Genomic DNA, 17,586 nt, shown 5'->3' with positions numbered 1-17,586 from the left:
GCCAAAACGTTGAAGGTATTCAAGAGGCAGCTGGACATAGCACTGGGGGCGAATGGGATCAAAGGTTATGGGGAGAAAACAGGATTAGGCTATTGAGTTGGATGATCAGCCATGATCATAATGAATGGCAGAGCAGGCTCGAAGGGCCAAATGGCCTCCTCCAGCTCCTGTGTTTCTATGAGTCCTCCACTAAAATGCATTGTTTATTAATGTCACAAGCAGGCTTGCATTAACACTGCAATGAAGTTATTGTGAAAATAAACTAGTGATTAATTCTCAGGCTAACATGTTACCCTTTCTATTCCTGGTTCTGGACTGAATAGCACAGATTCACATTGCAGAACTGATCCTCACTCAGCTATAGTTGAAGAGCTGGAATTGGGGAATTTACCCAAATCTGCAATTATAAAAGGTCCTCTAATACTCTCCCTTTCATTTTGAAGATGCCGACTCTCACTGGGGTATGGATCCATGAGCAGCTAATTATTCTCCTTGATGTCATTTGCCTAATGAGTGAAGGTGACAAGAATCAGCAAGCACTTCTGCTACACACAGTGACTCTACTGTGGGCTGTTCATGTATCTGTCTTACACAATGTGTATGGCAATTCTAGTTAACAATTAAACTATTCCCAGGTCTATGGCAATTCTAGTTAACAATTAAACTATTCCCAAGTCAATGACAATGCTAGTTAACAGTAAACTATTCCTAGGTCTATGGCAATGCCAGTTACAGGTCGATAACTATGCTAATTAACAATTAAACTATTCCCAGGTCTATGGCAATTCTAGTTAACAATTAAACTATTCCCAAGTCAATGACAATGCTAGTTAACAGTAAACTATTCCTAGGTCTATGGCAATGCCAGTTAACAGGTCGATAACTATGCCAATTAACAATGAAACTATTCCCAGGTTTTTGGCAGTGCCAGTTAACAGGTAAACGATTCCCAGATCTATGGCAATTCTAGTTAACGGTGAATTATTCCCAGGTCAATAGCAATGCAAGTTAACAATTAAACTATTCCCTGGTCTATGACACTACTAGTTAACAGATAAACTATTCCCAGATCTATGGCAATGCTAGTTAATGGATAAACTATTCCCAGGTCAATGGCAAAGCGAGTTAACAGATCTGGGGCAGCTTGGTTAGTGAATTTACACTCCAGTGTGGTTATAATTATGATGCAGGAGTTACCCAGGTGGCCAGGCATCCATAACACAGCCTCTGAGGTTGCTTCATTCACCAGTGCCTGCTAATTTCATTAGGCTCCTTGGACTGAAATGCCAGGAAAAACATCTTCACACAAAGGAAAGTGGAAATCTGGAACTCTGTGTGTTCCTCCACCAGGACACAAATCCGCCTTGATCTAATGAAACGGTAAACCAGGGTGTTGGGCTGAATGGTCTCCTATATAGTTGGAGCCACGTTCTGTGGTCTGGGTACCAATGAGCAGGATATATGTCAAAATAAGCACAAGGCCACTGCAGCAAGCGGATGCTCATCTTAACCATCAGTGTGTGTGCAGACAGAACCTTGGCCAGGCTTTGAGAAGGGCTAAGAGACAGTGGCAGCACAAAGTGTCAGTGAGAAGGCAGGGTGACCCTCTCTGGCACTGCCATTCACAAGATTAATGCTTGTGCAGGGAAACTCATTAAAGGGCCACCCTCTCACCTTGAAATTATCATTTGCATTTTAGAAGATCAGAAAGCCCAGGACAACATGATCGGTAAGTAAAGGAGGGCTCCATCAATCAGAGTAATAGGACAACAAACTCTCAGCAGTCAGTGTGTGAATCCTCACAGTGGGATTTATGCAGCTATCTACACTGTTCATGGCCAGCAAGGATAGCCAGCTGCCATAGTTCATTCTCAATTAGAAAAAAAACACTGCTGCAGCCCGATTAAATAGTCCTGTGGGAACAGGAAACAGCTCAGCACAATGATAACTACAAAGAGAGCAGAGAGGCTGGAGGGGCAAGACAGGCAGAGAGGGGGGGAGAGGGCAGAGAGAGGCGGGGGGGAGAGGGTGGTGGGGGGGAGAGGGCAGAGGTGGGGGGAGAGGGCGGGGGGGGGGGGGGAGGGCAGAGAGGGGGGGAGAGGGCAGTGAGAGAGGGCAGAGAGGGAGAGAGAGTACAGTGAGAGGGGGCGGGCAGCGCGAGAGAGAGGGGGCGGGCAGCCCGAGAGAGAGAGAGAGAGAGAGGGGGCGGGCAGCCCGAGAGAGAGACACATTGCAGTTGGGTATGACACATATAAACCACATGGCAATTGTCCAGGTTTAATAGGTTCAGATCCAGTTACCAAACATTGCTTGAAAATTACTGCTCCAGGTATCTAAATGTGAAGCATTTCTGTGATCCTCTATTGACACCCTACTTATCAGTCTGTAGAATGATAGATTTACTTGAATAAACTGATGGCATTTTGTCACATTATTGGTATACCATGTTTCACAACAATAATGCAAAATACCAAGACAGAGTAATGATTGACAGAAAATGGAAGGTAGCTAAACTGTTTTATATATTTCAGCTTGCATTTCTTGAAACTGAGTTATCAGTCTGGGAGTATCCTGCCCTGGGAGGGATTGCACAGTCTTCCAAGTGAGTTATCACTGGCCTGTTCAGTTAGAAGTTAAATATGTTGTGGCACTGATTAAAAAAGGGTATAGGAGCTCCCCCAATATTCTGAATAACATGAGCCTCTCAACCAACAGTGCCAAATATATATAAACTGGTCAATTCTTAGCCAGGATTTTGCCGTGTGCAAACTGACTGTTGTCTTAGTGTATTGGGGATGCGGAAGACATGAAAGACATATGTCTTCTTTCTTCAAAGCAGAAAAGTTACCAGTTAAATTGCTACAGCAGGTAATTAAGGCAGCAAATGGGATTTTGTCCTTTGTTGCTAGAGGGATGGAGTTTAAAAACAGTGAGATTATGTTGCAGCTGTATAAGGTGCTGGTGAGGCCACAGCTGGAGTACTGTGTACAGTTTTGGTCTCCTTACTTGAGAAAGGATATACTGGCACTGGAGGGGGTGCAGAGGAGATTCACTAGGTTGATTCTGGAGTTGAGAGGGTTGGCTTATGAGGAGAGACTGAGTAGACTGGGGCTATACTCATTGGAATTCAGAAGAATGAAGGGAGATCTTATAGAAACATGTAAGATTATGAAGGGAATAGATAAGATAGAAGCAGGGAACTTGTTTCCACTGGCAGGTGAAACTAGAACTAGGGGGTATGGCCTCAAAATAATGGGGAGCAAATTTAGGACTGAGTTGAGGAGGAACTTCTTCACATAAAGGGTTGTGAATCTGTGGAATTCCCTGCTCAGCAAAGCAGTTGAGGCTACCTCATTGAATGTTTTTAAGGCAAGGATAGATAGATTTTTGAACAGTAAAGGAGTTAAGGGTTATGGTGAGCGAGCGGTTAAGTGGAGCTGAGTCCATGAAAAGATCAGCCATTATCTTATTGAATGGCGGAGCAGGCTTGAGGGGCCAGATGGCCGACTCCTGCTCCTAGTTCTTATGTTCTTATACAGTGGTTTCTCTGAATATTTAAAACATTTGAAGCAGATGCACCTGATGTGATACTTCATTTTATCACACTGTCGCCAACCCCTGTTTCATTGAGGGCCGAAGGGCCTGTAATGTGCTGCAATGTTCTAAGCCTGGATCCAGCCGTTCTTCACCCTTGTGTGTGATTACAGCTCAAAATTCTGATTCTAGACAAAGCAGGTTTGGAAGGACATAACCTATAAAGGCAGGCTGGTTAAGTATTGTAACCTGAAAGGTTATGGACCAGGTACTGGAAGGTGGGATCAGAATAGGCAACTCATTTTTTCAACTGGCCCAGACACGATGGGCTGAATGGTCTCTTTCTGTGCTGTAACATTTCTATGGTTCCATTTCCTTTCTCTCAGGCAGTAGGGTGGTTTTCCAGAATAATTTTTACCCCAGTACTGGGCCTGGTTTTGCTCTTCTGCAATACAGATGTGGAAGGAAGGAAGAATCTAGACAAACGCTACATGGCATAGGACACACTAACCAAGACACCACAGCGAAGTGTCTAGACATGCTGCCCCAGACACCACAGGGAAGTGTCTAGACAAGCTACCCCAGACATCGTTGAGTGTGGGCAAACTTTATTGACCAGCTATTTGCTGGCTGCCTGGTTTTTTCATGTTGACACTCCCACTTTAGTGAAGTCTTTTGGATGAGCTTGGTCGCTGTACTTACCAGCAAGGAGTTGCGACGATTGTTTTGGCATTGGCAATCTGTGAAGAACTCTGTGTTGTGGTTTAATCGACCGTGACCACCATATTTTGCTGCATCAGTGTCCAGCACTATTCTATATCTAGGCACAATGATTAAGGGAAAAAACAGGCTTAAAATTATAAGTGCTCTCATTATCCAAGCATGCAGACATGTACTAAAAAATCTGTGTGTCAATACACAGAATACAACAGTACCAGAACAGGCCAGGCCAGCTCACTGGTCCAAAACAATGTTTACCATCTAGTGAGCATCCTCCTATCCTAAACACAACCGCACTAATCACCTTAGCTATTCTGTATTCTTCCCAGTGTCTGGATAAATATGTTTCTCCTGAATTCCTGATTAGATTATGTAACATCTGTGCTGCTTAGCTTTGCGGAAACAACTGGAAACAATTTCTTTACGTCCATCCTATCAAACCCTTCATTAAAGATCAGGTAACTGCTTGGTCGTCTCCTTACAGTCACTTCCACAAACAAATCCCATTGTGTATCAAAGTCAATAACAATAATTCAGTTATCTGCTGTGAAGGTCCTGGATTGGAGGAGGAAGGAAACTTTTCTTTATTCATTTGTGGGACATGGACGTTGCTGGCTGGCCAGCATTGATTGTCCATCCCAAGTTGTCCTTGAGAAGGTGGTGGTGAGCTCGACAACTGAATGTCTCGCTCCGGTCATTTCAGAGGGCAGTTGAGAGTCAACCACATTGCTGTGGCTCTGAAGTCACATAGAGGCCAGACTGGGTAAGGACGGCAGATGTCCTTCCCTAAAGGACATTGGTGAATCAGATGGGTTTATCTGACAATCGACAATGGTTTCATGGTCATCAGTAGATTCTTAATTCCAGATTTTTTTTTTATTGAATTCAAATTCCACCATCTGCCCTGGTGGGATTCAAACCCGGGTCCCCCAGAACATTAGCTGATTCTGGATTAATAGTCTAGTGATAATACCACTCGGCAATCGGAAGTTTGGAGTGAGAAGAATACAGTGATTAGTTTGAGTTGTGATGTCTCAGTGTTGCAGGGTAATAGCACTATTGTAGGTGAATAGCTTACTGACATTCAATGTCTAGATTTTCATGGAGCACAGCTAGGTCATCAGTGAGAGCCAAATAACAATACTAACGGCAGCAACAAGCAATTTAGTATAAAGCAGGTTCTGTAAATACTTTAATTGCTTTACAAATGCCTTCACTAATCTACCTGCCATAGGTGCACGTGCCCATCAGAGTTGCAGTGACCACACAGTCCTTGTGGAGACAAAGTCCGATCTTCACACTGAGCGTACCACCCATCATGTACAACACCACCACTACGTTAAATGTCACAGACTCAGAACAGACCAAGCAGGGCAAAACTGTGCGTGATCACCAGCAGCAGCGCAACTGATTTAACCAGAACTGCATACCTAAAACAAAAGCAAAATACTGTGGGTGTTGCAAATCTGAAATACAAGCCAGGAATCCCGAGGAAGAGTCATATTCAACTCAAAATGTTACCTGTGTTTCTCCCTCCACAGATGCTGCCAGATCTACTGTGTATTTCCAGCACTTCCTGTTTATATGTTTGCATTCTCATGACCTCACCTAACCCTCACTCCACCGTTGGGGATAACCCCTGCTTCAATGGGCAAACAATACAGGAAAAACTTGCATGTCACGGAAGCACAGAAAGTAGTCTCACAACACCAGCTTAAAATCCAACAGCTTTATTTGGTAGCACGAGCTTTTGGAATAGTATTCCTTCATCAGGTGACTCACCCGATGAAGGGCCAGCACTCCGAAAGCTCATGATACCAAATAAACCTGTTGGATTTTAACCTGGTGTTGAGATTACTTACTGTGCCTATCCCAGTCCAAAGCCAGCAACTCCACATCAAACAGTGGAAGCAGCATGCTAGAGACAGAACTAAGAGATGCCACAACCATCACACCAGATGAAGCTTTGCAATGCAGCTACATCCAGTCATGCATGGTGCTGGAGAATTAACAGGAGGAGGCGGCTCTACAAATATCCCCCTCCTTGATGATGAGCAACCCTCACGTTAGTGGAAAAGAAAAGGCTGAAGCATTTACAGTCATCTTCAGTAAGAGAAGGTGGATGGGCGGATCCATCTCAGCCTCCTCCTGAGGTCTGTGTGCAGTTTTGGTCGCCATACTTGCGCAAGGATATTTTGGCCTTGGAGGGCGTGCAGAGGAGGTTTACTAGGCTGATGCCGGAGTTGAGGGGGTTGAGCTATGAGGAGAGGCTGAATAAACTAGGCTTGTACTCGTTAGAGTTTAGAAGAATGAGGGGAGATCTCATTGAGACATATAAGATGATGAATGGGATGGATAGGATAGAGGTGGAGAGACTCTTCCCGCTCAGAAAGGACAGTAGGACTAGGGGGCACAGCCTCAAGATAAAGGGGGGGCGGTTTAGAACGGAGTTGAGGACGAACTTCTTCATTCAAAGGGTGGTGAATCTCTGAAATTCTCTGCCCGTTGAGGTGGTGGAGGCTGCCTCGCTAAATATTTTTAAGACGCAGGTTGATGGGTTTTTGATAAGAGAGGGGATTAAGGGTTATGGGGAGAGGGCGGGAATGTGGAACTGAGACACGACAGATCAGCCATGATCTTATTGAATGGCGGGGCAGGCTCGAAGGGCTAGATGGCCTACTCCTGCTCCTATTTCTTATGTTCTTATGTCTTTAGCATCACAGATGCAAGTTACCATCTAACTCGATTTACTTTACAAAATTAAACAAAAATCATTCATAGGATGTTGGCACTGTATGAAAGACTAGCATATGTTGCCCACCCCAAACTACCCTCAGGAAGGTGATAGTAATCCACCTTTTTGGAATGACTGCAGTCCATCTGGTTTGACCTTTCCAATGCAGCTTGGTACAAATGAATCATAAAATCATACAGTGCATCATGTCCATCACTGTCACGTGATGGCCCATCATGTCTGTACCATCACGTGTGAAACATCTGGCCTCTCATCTAATCCCATTTACCAGCATTTACAGAGTCATTGAAATGAGTGACTTGCTAGACCATTTCAGAGGTCAGTCAAGAATCAGGCACATTGCAGTCAGTCTGGAGTCACATGTAGACCAGACCAGGTAAGGATGGCAGATTTCCTTCCCTAAAGGACACTAGTGAACCAGGTGGGTTTTTACAACAATCAACAATATTAAGAAACAGCTGAAGGCACTGGACATTACAGAAGTTGTGGTCCCTGACAATTCTCTGGCAATAATAATGAAGACTTATGCTCCAGAACTAGCTGAGCCCATGGCCAAGCTGTTCCAGTAACAGCTTTCAACTTCTTCTAATCCAATTATCTCTTTTCTTAAATAAGGAAATACAACTGTACACAGAATTTCAACTATAGCAAAACATTCCAACTTTTAAATTCCATTCCCTTTGCAACAAATGACAACATTGCATTTGCCTTCCTAATTACTTGCTCTATCTACATACATACCACAGGCTGTCTGGATCTCCCTGTGCCCAAGTTCTGGAATCTCTCATTTAAATTTATTTTTTATTCATTCGTGGGATATGGGCATCACTGGCTGGCCAGCATTTATTGTCCATCCCAAGTTGTCCTGGGATGGTTTGCTCAACCATTTCTGTGGGTGGTTGAGAGTCAATCACATAGCTGTGGCTCTGGAGTCACATGTAGGCCAGACCGGGTAAGGATGGCAGATTTCTTTCCCTAAAGAACATTAATAAACCAGGTGGGTTTTTCTGACAATCAACAATGGTTTCATGGTCATCAGTAGATTCTTAATTCCAAATTTATTCTTATTGAATTCAAATTCCACCATCTGCACTGGCGGGATTCGAACCTGGGTTACCAGAACATTATCTGTGTTTCTAGATTAATAGTCTAGCGATAATACCACTAGGCCATCGCCTACCCATAATATTAAAAAATGCTTTTTTTTCCCTGCCAAAATAGACAAGTTCACATTTTTGCTCACTGTACTCCATCTACCAAATGTTTGCAAGTCATTTAACCCACCAATATCCCATTGCAAGCTCCTTATGTCCTCGTCACAACTCGTCTTATCCTTGTCCTACCTTTCTGACATTAGCAAATTTAGCAATCATTCATTCGATCCCATTGTCCAAGTCTCAATATAAATTGTAAACAGCTGAGACCCATAACTTCACTGGTTACATCTTGCAAACCTGAAAATCATCTATTTATGCTTACTTTCTGCTCCCCATTTGCTAACTAACCTATCCACATTTATATGTTAGCCCCCACTACCTATATTTTGAGCAGTAATCTTTAATGTGGCACTTTATCAAATACCTCCTGGAGATACAGGTACAGCTTCAGGTTAAACATGGGCAAGGAAACCTCTTACTGGTTACCACGTACTGTCCTCCTTCAGCTGATGAATCAGTATTCCTCCATGTTGAACAACACTTGGAGGAAGCACTGGGGGTGTCAAGTATGCAAAATGTAACCTGGATGGGGGATTTCAATGTCCACCACCAACAGTGGCTTGGCAGCAACATTACTGATCGAGCTGGTCAGGTCTTAAAGGATATAGAGTCTGGGATAGACCTGGGCTAGGCACGATGCGTGGTTGCGTGGGTTTCCTCCGGGCGCTCCGGTTTCCTCCCACACCCCAAAGATGTGCTCTTAGGCTGATTGGTTTTACCAAATTGACACTATTCTCCCCTGAATCTGGCTAAGTTAGGGGTTCCATTTGTAGACATGCAGGGTAGAATAGGTGCAGGGTGATGCGGCGGCGCGGGCTCGTTGGGCTGAAGGGCCTGTTTCTCGTGCTGGGTTGTTCTTTGTTCTTTGATAAGAAGTCTCACAACACCAGGTTAAAGTCAAACAGGTTTACTGGGAATCATGAGCTTTCGGAGTGCTGCAGTGTGTTTTTAACTTTTGACATGATTGTGCAATGTGCTAATATTCCTATTGTCACAAGCAGGGCAAAGGAAAGGGACAGAAAATAGTGGAATGCACTGAGGACTTGGATTCCACACAAATAAAGATCAGAATTGTAACACGTTGAATGTCGGTCATTGGATCTACGTGTGTGTGGGACGACTATATGCTTTATTATTGCATACACTCTATCTTTAATAAATCTATTACTGCTTCGCCTCAACATCTCAAGAACCACAATGATTTTGAGGAATAGAAACATCGAATCGAACCATTTGTAAATGCATCTGCCAACAGTGGCATTAAGAAAACCGAAGCCAATATCTCAGCTTCCGCTCACATCTTTCTCTAACAGTCCCTGTGATACCAAAGTTAGTCTGTCGTTGGGCTCCAATGGCCTGGCAGTGTCAGAGAGCGAGGAGCTGGAACAACTGCAGAGGGACAGTGAGTCTGCTAGCCTGCATCCTCCGTGCTGTGTTAATTAACTATTTTCACTGCCTTCTGTTCTTTCACAGTCTCACTGGGATGATTTCCACTTCTTTTCCAGCTGTTGTTTAAGAATATAACCAATCTTCTTATATGCTTTCCTCTGTCAACCTCCATTAGAGGAATTACTGCTCTCCCAGTCCAGACAAAGGATTCACACCCAAAATATTCCCTACATTTCCAGCTGCATTTTATTTCCACCATTTTCTATTTTTCCTTGATAAAAATCAAGAAGTAGATAGAAACAGAGGGAATGATTCTAATCTAACTATCCAGATAACTGGTTCACTAATACCCTGAAGGAAACCTGCTGTCCTTTCCTGGTCTAAGCCTGTATTTGACACCAGTTCTCAAGAACTGGTTTACTCCCAACTGATAGAGGGGCAGCACGATGGCAAAGTGTTCAGCACTGCTGCCTCGCAGTACTCAGAACCTGGGTTCAATTCCAGTTTTGGCTCACTGTCTGTGTGGAGTTTGCACATTCTTCCCGTGTCTGCATGGGTTTCCTCCGGGTGCTGTGGTTTCTTCCCACAGTCCAAAGGTGTGCGGGTTAGGTGGATTGGCCATGCTAAATTGCTCCTGACTGTTGGGGTACCAGCAAGGAATATACAAGAGGTTACAGGAATAGGATCTGGGTGGGATTGTGGTCCGTGCAGAATCGATGGGCAGAATGGCCTCATGCATTGTAGAGATTCTATTCTATGACCTCTGAAATGAGCCTGGCCAGATGGTCAGTTGGCCAAAGGACAGTGAATAAATGCCAGTTGAGCCAGCGACACCAACACCCTGAGAATGAATGGGGGAAAAAAGAAGCAGGGGGCCTTTCAAATAAAGCAAAGAGCAGCTTGCAAAAGTGTTGACTGTAGCAGTTTAAATCCAGGTACAACAACACATTACTGAAGCTATGTTTATACTCGGCTTTCTGGAGGCAGCAATCAGTGCTGATCAAGATGCTTCAGAGTAGAAAATGCAGCTCCCAGTGTTAAATTGCTCAGCAACTTCCTTATCTAGCCATCTGCTGCACAGGATTAAATTACCATTAATACAGTAATGTGCAGAGCAGCAACGCAAGGAAAAAGAGATAAAACAAAGTAGCCAAAACCATTTTCAGACTGATGCAGTTGACAGCAGAAGATTGTGTTTCCTATTACTTCAGTGAGACTTAGCAAAAATTAGATACCAGGCTTTTTTTAAAAGGTGCGGCAGCATGCAGGTTATATAACTGGATTATAAATCCAGAGCCCTGAGCTGGAGACACTGGGCAGAATTTAATGCCTTCTTCGGAGTTGAGTTTGGAAGTGTTTAAGGTTAAGGTTTAAAGTTTATTTATTAATCCAATGAAGTTACTGTGAAATTCCCCTGGTTGCCATACTCTGGTGCCTGTTCGGGTACACTAAGGGAGAACTTAGCATGGCTAATGCATCTAACCAGCATGATGTTTGGACTATGGGAGAAAACCGGAGCACCCGGAGGAAACCCACACATACAGAATACAGAAACCATGCCCACTGTCTCCACACAGACACTGACCCGAGCCGGGAATTGAATCCAGGTCCCTGGCACTGTGAGGCAGAAGTAGTCATCACTGCACCACCGAGCCACCCACAATGGGGTGGAGGTGGGGGGGGAAGTGGGGGGGTGCAGGTGGGCATTTAATCAGTTAGGAAGATGGTTGGATGGAGAACCTGCCTCCTCCAGGGTGGGGAGGCTGAAGGATGGCCTGCTCACACCACTGCCACAATTAATGTCCCCTTTAGGACCTCATCTGACTTCTGCTGGAATTAGGCCAGCAGTGGCTGGGGCAGTCGCCATGATGGGGTGGCATTCCTTATCGTCAGACTCTCAATTATATAACTGTAACATAATTTGCCAACTTTTATACTTGATGTCCCGGCCGATGAAGACAAGCATGCCGTATGCTTTCTTCACCACCTTTTCCACTTGTGCTGCCACTTATTAGGATCTGTGGACCTGTACTCCCAGATCTCTGTGTGTCTATGCCCCTGATTGTTCCGCCATGTATTTTATTGCTCCCAGATGAACTGGACCTACCAAAATGCATCACCTCGCATTTGTCTGGATTAAATTCCGTCTGCCATTTCTCTGCCCAATTTTCAAGCCTATTTATATCCTGCTGTATTCTCTGACAATCTTCATCACTATCTGCAACTCCGCCAATCTTAGTATCATCTGCAAACTTGCTAATCAGGCCATTTTCTTCCAAGCCAGATGGCATCTGTCCTCGATTACTGAGAGAGAGACGAGAGATGAAATTGCTGAAACCTTTGTTTCTTCATTGGACACAGGTGAGGTCCCAGAGAATTGGAGGATAGCAAATGTGGTCCCCCTATTTAAGAAGGGTAGCAAGGATAACCTGGGTAATTATAGGCCAGTGAGCTTGACGAGCGCGATAGGGAAATTGTTGGAGAACCTTCTTAGAGATAGGATCTATACATATTTAGAACTGAATAGTCTCATCAGCGATAGACAGCATGGTTTTGTACAAGGGTGATCACGCCTCACAAATTTTGTTGAGTTTTTTGAGGAGGTGACAAAAAGGATTAACGGGGGAAAGGTCATGGCTGTCATCTACATGGAGTTTGGTAAAGCATTTGACAAGGACCCTTATGGCAGGCTGGTGCAAAAAGTTAAATCTCAGGGGATCAAAGGTGAACTAACTAGATGGGTACAGAACTGGCTTGGCCAGAGAAGACAGAGGGTAGCAATGGAGAGCCTTTTTTCTTATTGGAGGTTTATGACTAGTGGTGCTCTGCAGGGCTCTGTACTGGGACTTCTGCTGTTTGTGATATATATAAATGATTTGGAAGAAGATGTAGCTAGTCCAATTAGTAAGTTTACGGACAACACAAAGATTGCTGGAATTGCGAATAGTGATGAACATTATCAGAGAATACAGCAGGATATAGATAGGCTGGAAAATTGGGCAGAGAAATGGCAGATGGAATTTAATCCAGATAAATGCAAAGTGATCATTTCAGTAGGTCTAATGTAGGGGGGAGCTATACAATAAATGGCAGAACCATCAGGAGTATAGGCACACAGAGGGATCTGGGTGTGCAGGTCCACAGATCCTTAAAGGTGGCAGCACAGGTGGAAAAGGTGGTGAAGAAGGTGTATGGCATGCTTGCCTTTATTGGACGGGGCATAGAGGATAAAAGTTGGCAAATGATATTGCACTTATATAGAACGTTGGTTAGGCCACATCTGGAATACTGGGTCCAGCTCTGGTCGCCACACTACCAGGAGGACGTTGAGGCTTTGGAGAGAGTGCAGAAAAGGTTTACCAGGATGTTGCCTGGTATGGTGGGTATTAGCTATGAGGTGAGATTGAGTAAATTAGGGTTGTTCTCCCTGGAAAGATACAGGTTGAGGGGCGACCTAATAGAAGTTTATAACATTATGAAGGGCATAGATAGGGTGAACAGGTGGCAGCTTTTTCCCAGGTCAGAAATGACAAACACTAGGAGTCAAGTTCAAGGTGGGGGGGGGGGGGGGGGCAAGATTCAATACAGATATATGGGGGACGTATTTTACACAGAGGGTGGTGGGGCCCTGGAGTACACTACCAAGCAAGGTGGTTGAGGCAGACATGCTAGGATCATTTAAGACTTATCTAGATAGCCTCATGAACAGACTGGGAATAGAGGGATACAAACGGATGGTCTAGTTAGGAACACATGATCAGTGCAGGTTTGGAGGGCTGAAGGGCCTGTTCCTGTGCTTTTGTTCAAATGCTTTACTAAAGTCCATGTAGACAACATCCACAGCCCTTCACACGCCAATCATTTTTGACATTGCCAGCAAGGCCCACATCCCACGAAAGAGTAATTTAAAAAAATGACGACTTTGGTATTGGTGGGAGCTTGCTGTGTACAAATTAATTCCAACATCTTCTACACCACAACAGTGACAACACCTCAGGTTGTACTTCATTGGCTGAAAAGCACTTTGGGATATTTGGAGAGCAAAACTTTCCTTCTTTCTTTCCCCGAGTCTACCAAACACACAAACTGATGTAAACCCTAATGGCAGAGAGGCATTGGAACAGCAGGTCCTTGCAAGCTACTCTGTACCCAATATAAGTCATATTCAAATCATTAATATTCCACAATCCAAAAATTGGGTAGTATTTTAGCTGTACCAACATCTTAATGATTCCAGCAACAACGATGGAGATGTTAAATATGTGGCCAGTGAAGAACTGAGAAACAGGTTTCAAACCTTCTGAGCTAAGTTAACACAAAAGTCGACCTCAAATGTTACGCTATGCATGAAGTCAAAAACTGTCCAACGTCCTGGGTTAAGTTCGGGGAGGGTGTTGAAAAATTGAGGAGCTGAGAGAGTAGTCAATGTCCTTATCATCTTTATCATGCAAAGATCCAGCTGCAATCAAAGACTGATACAACACAGGAGGCCATTCAGCCCATCGTGTTCGCACTGGCTCTTTGAAAGATCTCTCCACGAATTCCAGTTCTCTGCTCTTTCCCCCAGTTCCTGTAATTGCTTTCCCTTTGAATAGTTATCTCATTCCCTTCTTGATGTTATTGTTTCGGCTACCACCACTCCATCTGCCAGGTCATCGCAATAGCGATATAGATAAATGTTTTCTCAAGTCACTTCTGATTCTGTTACTAATTAGCTTAAATTTGTGCCCTCTGGTTACTAACATTCCTGCCATCAGAAACAGCATCTCATTATTTGCAGTATCATAACTTCTCTTGATCTTGAACGCCTCCCCCAAATCTTCCATGAAGTTTCTCCGCTCCAAGGACAATTCCACATGATGCCTTCACACACACACACACATACATAGACATCCTTATACAAATTGCTGACTTGTGTAGATTTGGATAAAGGGTTCATTGGATGAGGTGCCATTAATCAGCAAGTGTTCCCAGGAGAAACAGGGTAAAAATCAGAAGGGAATTAAATAAATATTAAATTTGACTGTGGTCAAAAACTACCGTAAAACTCAGAACATCACCAAAAACAGCAAAAAATAAGCTCCAGAAATGAATGTGAGCGAATGTTGATTTACAGCTGTGGCGACAAAGGGTATAAAGTAGAAGTGTGGGTTAGTGATGACAGCATCATTAACATCCAATGAAGGAGGTATGTTTACAATCACTGAGAGAGCCAAGCACAATACTTCAAGCTGAATACCGTTTGATTTCCTTTCTCTCAAGATTAGCATCTTAACCAGCTGCACACGGCACATAACTGGGTCTGTCAGGCTACACAACTTGGGGAAACTCAACAAAGCATGGTTAAATAATCCAATCCTATCTCTGGATTCAGAAGGTTATGGGTTCCAGCTCAACTCCACAAAGCACAGACTTGAGTACATTTTCCAGATCCTCTGCTAGCACTGAGGCAATGCTGCACTCTCAGAAACGTGCTTGTTTACGCGAGGGGTCAAACCGAGGCCCTAACTGTTCCCTCCTGGGTGTAAAGGTTCTGCCTGTCCTGTTTTAAAGTTGGATGGGGATGTTCAAACTGAAATCTTGGCTGGCACTTATTTCCAAATCAAAATGCAGAAAAAAAAATTATTTACCACTTTGTTTGAGAGACCTTGCCATGTGCAAATCAGGTGCTGTATTCCCCCAAACTGTGAATATATAAATGTCACTGGTTGCAGCCCGCCTTCACACCCTGAAAGGTGCTATATAAATGCAAATTCTTTGTTTTAATCTGATAGTGTTCGTAGGCATCATGCATGAGATAGGGAGGTGATAAGCTAGCCAAGCTTCCCCCAGATCCAAGTATGATTCAATTTGGCTCCACTGGAAGTGTGGAAGACTTAGCTCTGAAACAGGTCAGAATCTTTGATTTGATTTATTACTGTCACATGTATTAGTAAATAGCGAGAAGTATTGTTTCTTGCACACTATATAGACAAAGCATACTCTTCATACATGGGGGAAAAGAGAGGATGCAGAACGTAGTGTTATAGTCATAGCTAGGGTGCAGGGAAAGATCAAATTAGTGCGAGGTAGGTCCATTCAAAAGTCTGATGGCAGCAGGGATGAAACTGATCTTGAATTGGTTGATACGTGTCCTCAGATTTTTGTATCATTTTCCCGATGGATGAAGGTGGAAGAGATAATGTCCGAGATCCTTAATTATGCTGGCTGCATTACTGAGGCAGTGGGAAGTGTAGACAAAGTCAATAGATGGGAGGCTGGTTTGTGAGATGGACTGGGCTTCATTCACGACTCTTTGTAGTTTCTTTCTGTCTTGGACAGAGGAGGAACCATACCAAGTTGTGATACAACAAGAAGGAATGCTTTCTATGGTGCATCTGTAAAAATTGGTGAGAGCCGTAGCGAACATGCCAAATTTCTTTAGTCTTGTGAGAAAGGGTGGCAGCACAGTGGCTAGCACTGCTGCCCCACAGCACCAGGGACTCGGGTTTGATTCCCAACTTGGATCACTATCGGTATGGAGTCTGCACATGCCCCCCATGGGTTTCCTCTGGGTGCTCCTGTTTCCTCCCATAGTCCAAAGACGTGCTGGTTAGGTGCACTGGCCATGCTAAATTCTCCCTTAGTGTAACTGAACAGGCGCCAGAATGTGGTGTCTAGGGGATTTTCACAGTAACTTCATTGCAGTGTTAATCTAAGCTACTTATGACTAATAAATAAACGTTACTTTAAAAGAAGGGGCATTGGTGAGCTTTCTTAACCATAGTGTCGGCATGAGGGGGACCAGGACAGACTTTGGTATGAGGTTCCTCTCATTGTGAACAGCTCACTTTGAATAAAGTTCACAGAGGAGAGGGAGAGCAACAGCTGACATTCCAAGAAACATTTCCTAGCACAGATTTGTTAAAAGGATGCCTTGTTTATCTAGCCTGACTTAATTCTCTATTGAAGTTGCAGAGATGGCTGACGAAGGTTCACTTGATAGTTGTGGCGTACATGGATTCCAACAGGCACTTGATAAAGTGTCAAATAACAATCTTCAATGTCTGAAGTTGCTGGGCTTTTTTTTTTATTAATTCGTGGGACATAGACATGGCTGGCTGGCCAGCATTTATTGCTCATGTCTAGTGCCCCTTTGAGGGCAGTTAAGAATCAACCACATTGCTGTGGCTCTGAAGTAACCAACTGGCCACACCAGGTAAGGACAGTAGATACGGGAAAAAGAAATAGGGGGAGTGGCACTAGCTGAGTCACGCTCGCAGACATATGATGGGCTGAATGGCCTCCTTCTGCGCTGTAATCAATCTAAGTGAAGGTGGGACTGCTGCAGAAGTATCAGTGTGAAAGAAAAGTGTTCAAAAAGCCTCTGGAGAAACTGACAACACCAAGAGTTCTCTGATGAATTCACGTTCAGGGAACTTTGAAAGACAAGTCAGTGAGTGAATGTGTACAGATACAAACAGTTAATCAGCAGACTTCCCCTTGCTAGGAGATACTGAGCTGTTGTTGCTGAGACTTCACATTAATTATAATTCGTGTTAGCTGGCACTTAACAATCTCAGCAAAAAACTGAAGTCTTTGAGAGGCGTACTATTTTGGGAGAATTGGAGCAGGAGAGCTTGTTTGCGCAGCATTATTCTGCTGTCTTATCCTCCCATACTACACAAAGCAAGGCACAGCCCAACATCAGGCTCTGCTGAAACATCTAATCTGGAATTGTCAGCACAGAAAACAAAACATTTGGCTTTCTTCAAGATCTCTGGAACCAAATAATCAGACCAAACCTTTGGAAAAGCTCCCCAGTGCTAAAACAGAAGAAATTAGCTTCAAATAGTGTGTCCAAGAAGAAATAGAGAAAAAGAGAGAGAAAGAGAGAGAGAGAGAGAAAGAGAGAAAGAGAAAGAGAGAAAGAGAGAGAAAGAGAGAGAGAAAAAGAGAGAGAAAGAGAGAGAGAGAAAGAGAGAGAGAAAG

General features: G+C 43.9%; 1 protein-coding gene across 2 annotated transcripts in view; it reads right to left on the bottom strand.

Annotated features, from left to right (window-relative positions):
• gbe1b (glucan (1,4-alpha-), branching enzyme 1b) overlaps nucleotides 1–17,586 on the bottom strand; it is a 509,684-nt gene that overhangs the window by 23,087 nt on the left and 469,011 nt on the right. For both annotated transcript variants that reach the window (XM_080203341.1, XM_080203342.1), the window contains exon 15: nucleotides 4,237–4,354. In XM_080203341.1, the coding sequence (XP_080059467.1) occupies nucleotides 4,237–4,354 (118 nt within the window). The remainder of the gene's footprint in view (nucleotides 1–4,236; nucleotides 4,355–17,586) is intronic.

The sequence above is a fragment of the Carcharhinus amblyrhynchos genome, chromosome 15 (genome assembly GCF_965287045.1).
Source record: "Carcharhinus amblyrhynchos chromosome 15, sCarAmb.v2.hapA, whole genome shotgun sequence".
NCBI classification, from domain to species: Eukaryota; Metazoa; Chordata; class Chondrichthyes; order Carcharhiniformes; family Carcharhinidae; genus Carcharhinus; species Carcharhinus amblyrhynchos.
Note: the sequence above shows the minus strand (reverse complement) of the source record. Positions and strands in the feature narration are given on the sequence as shown.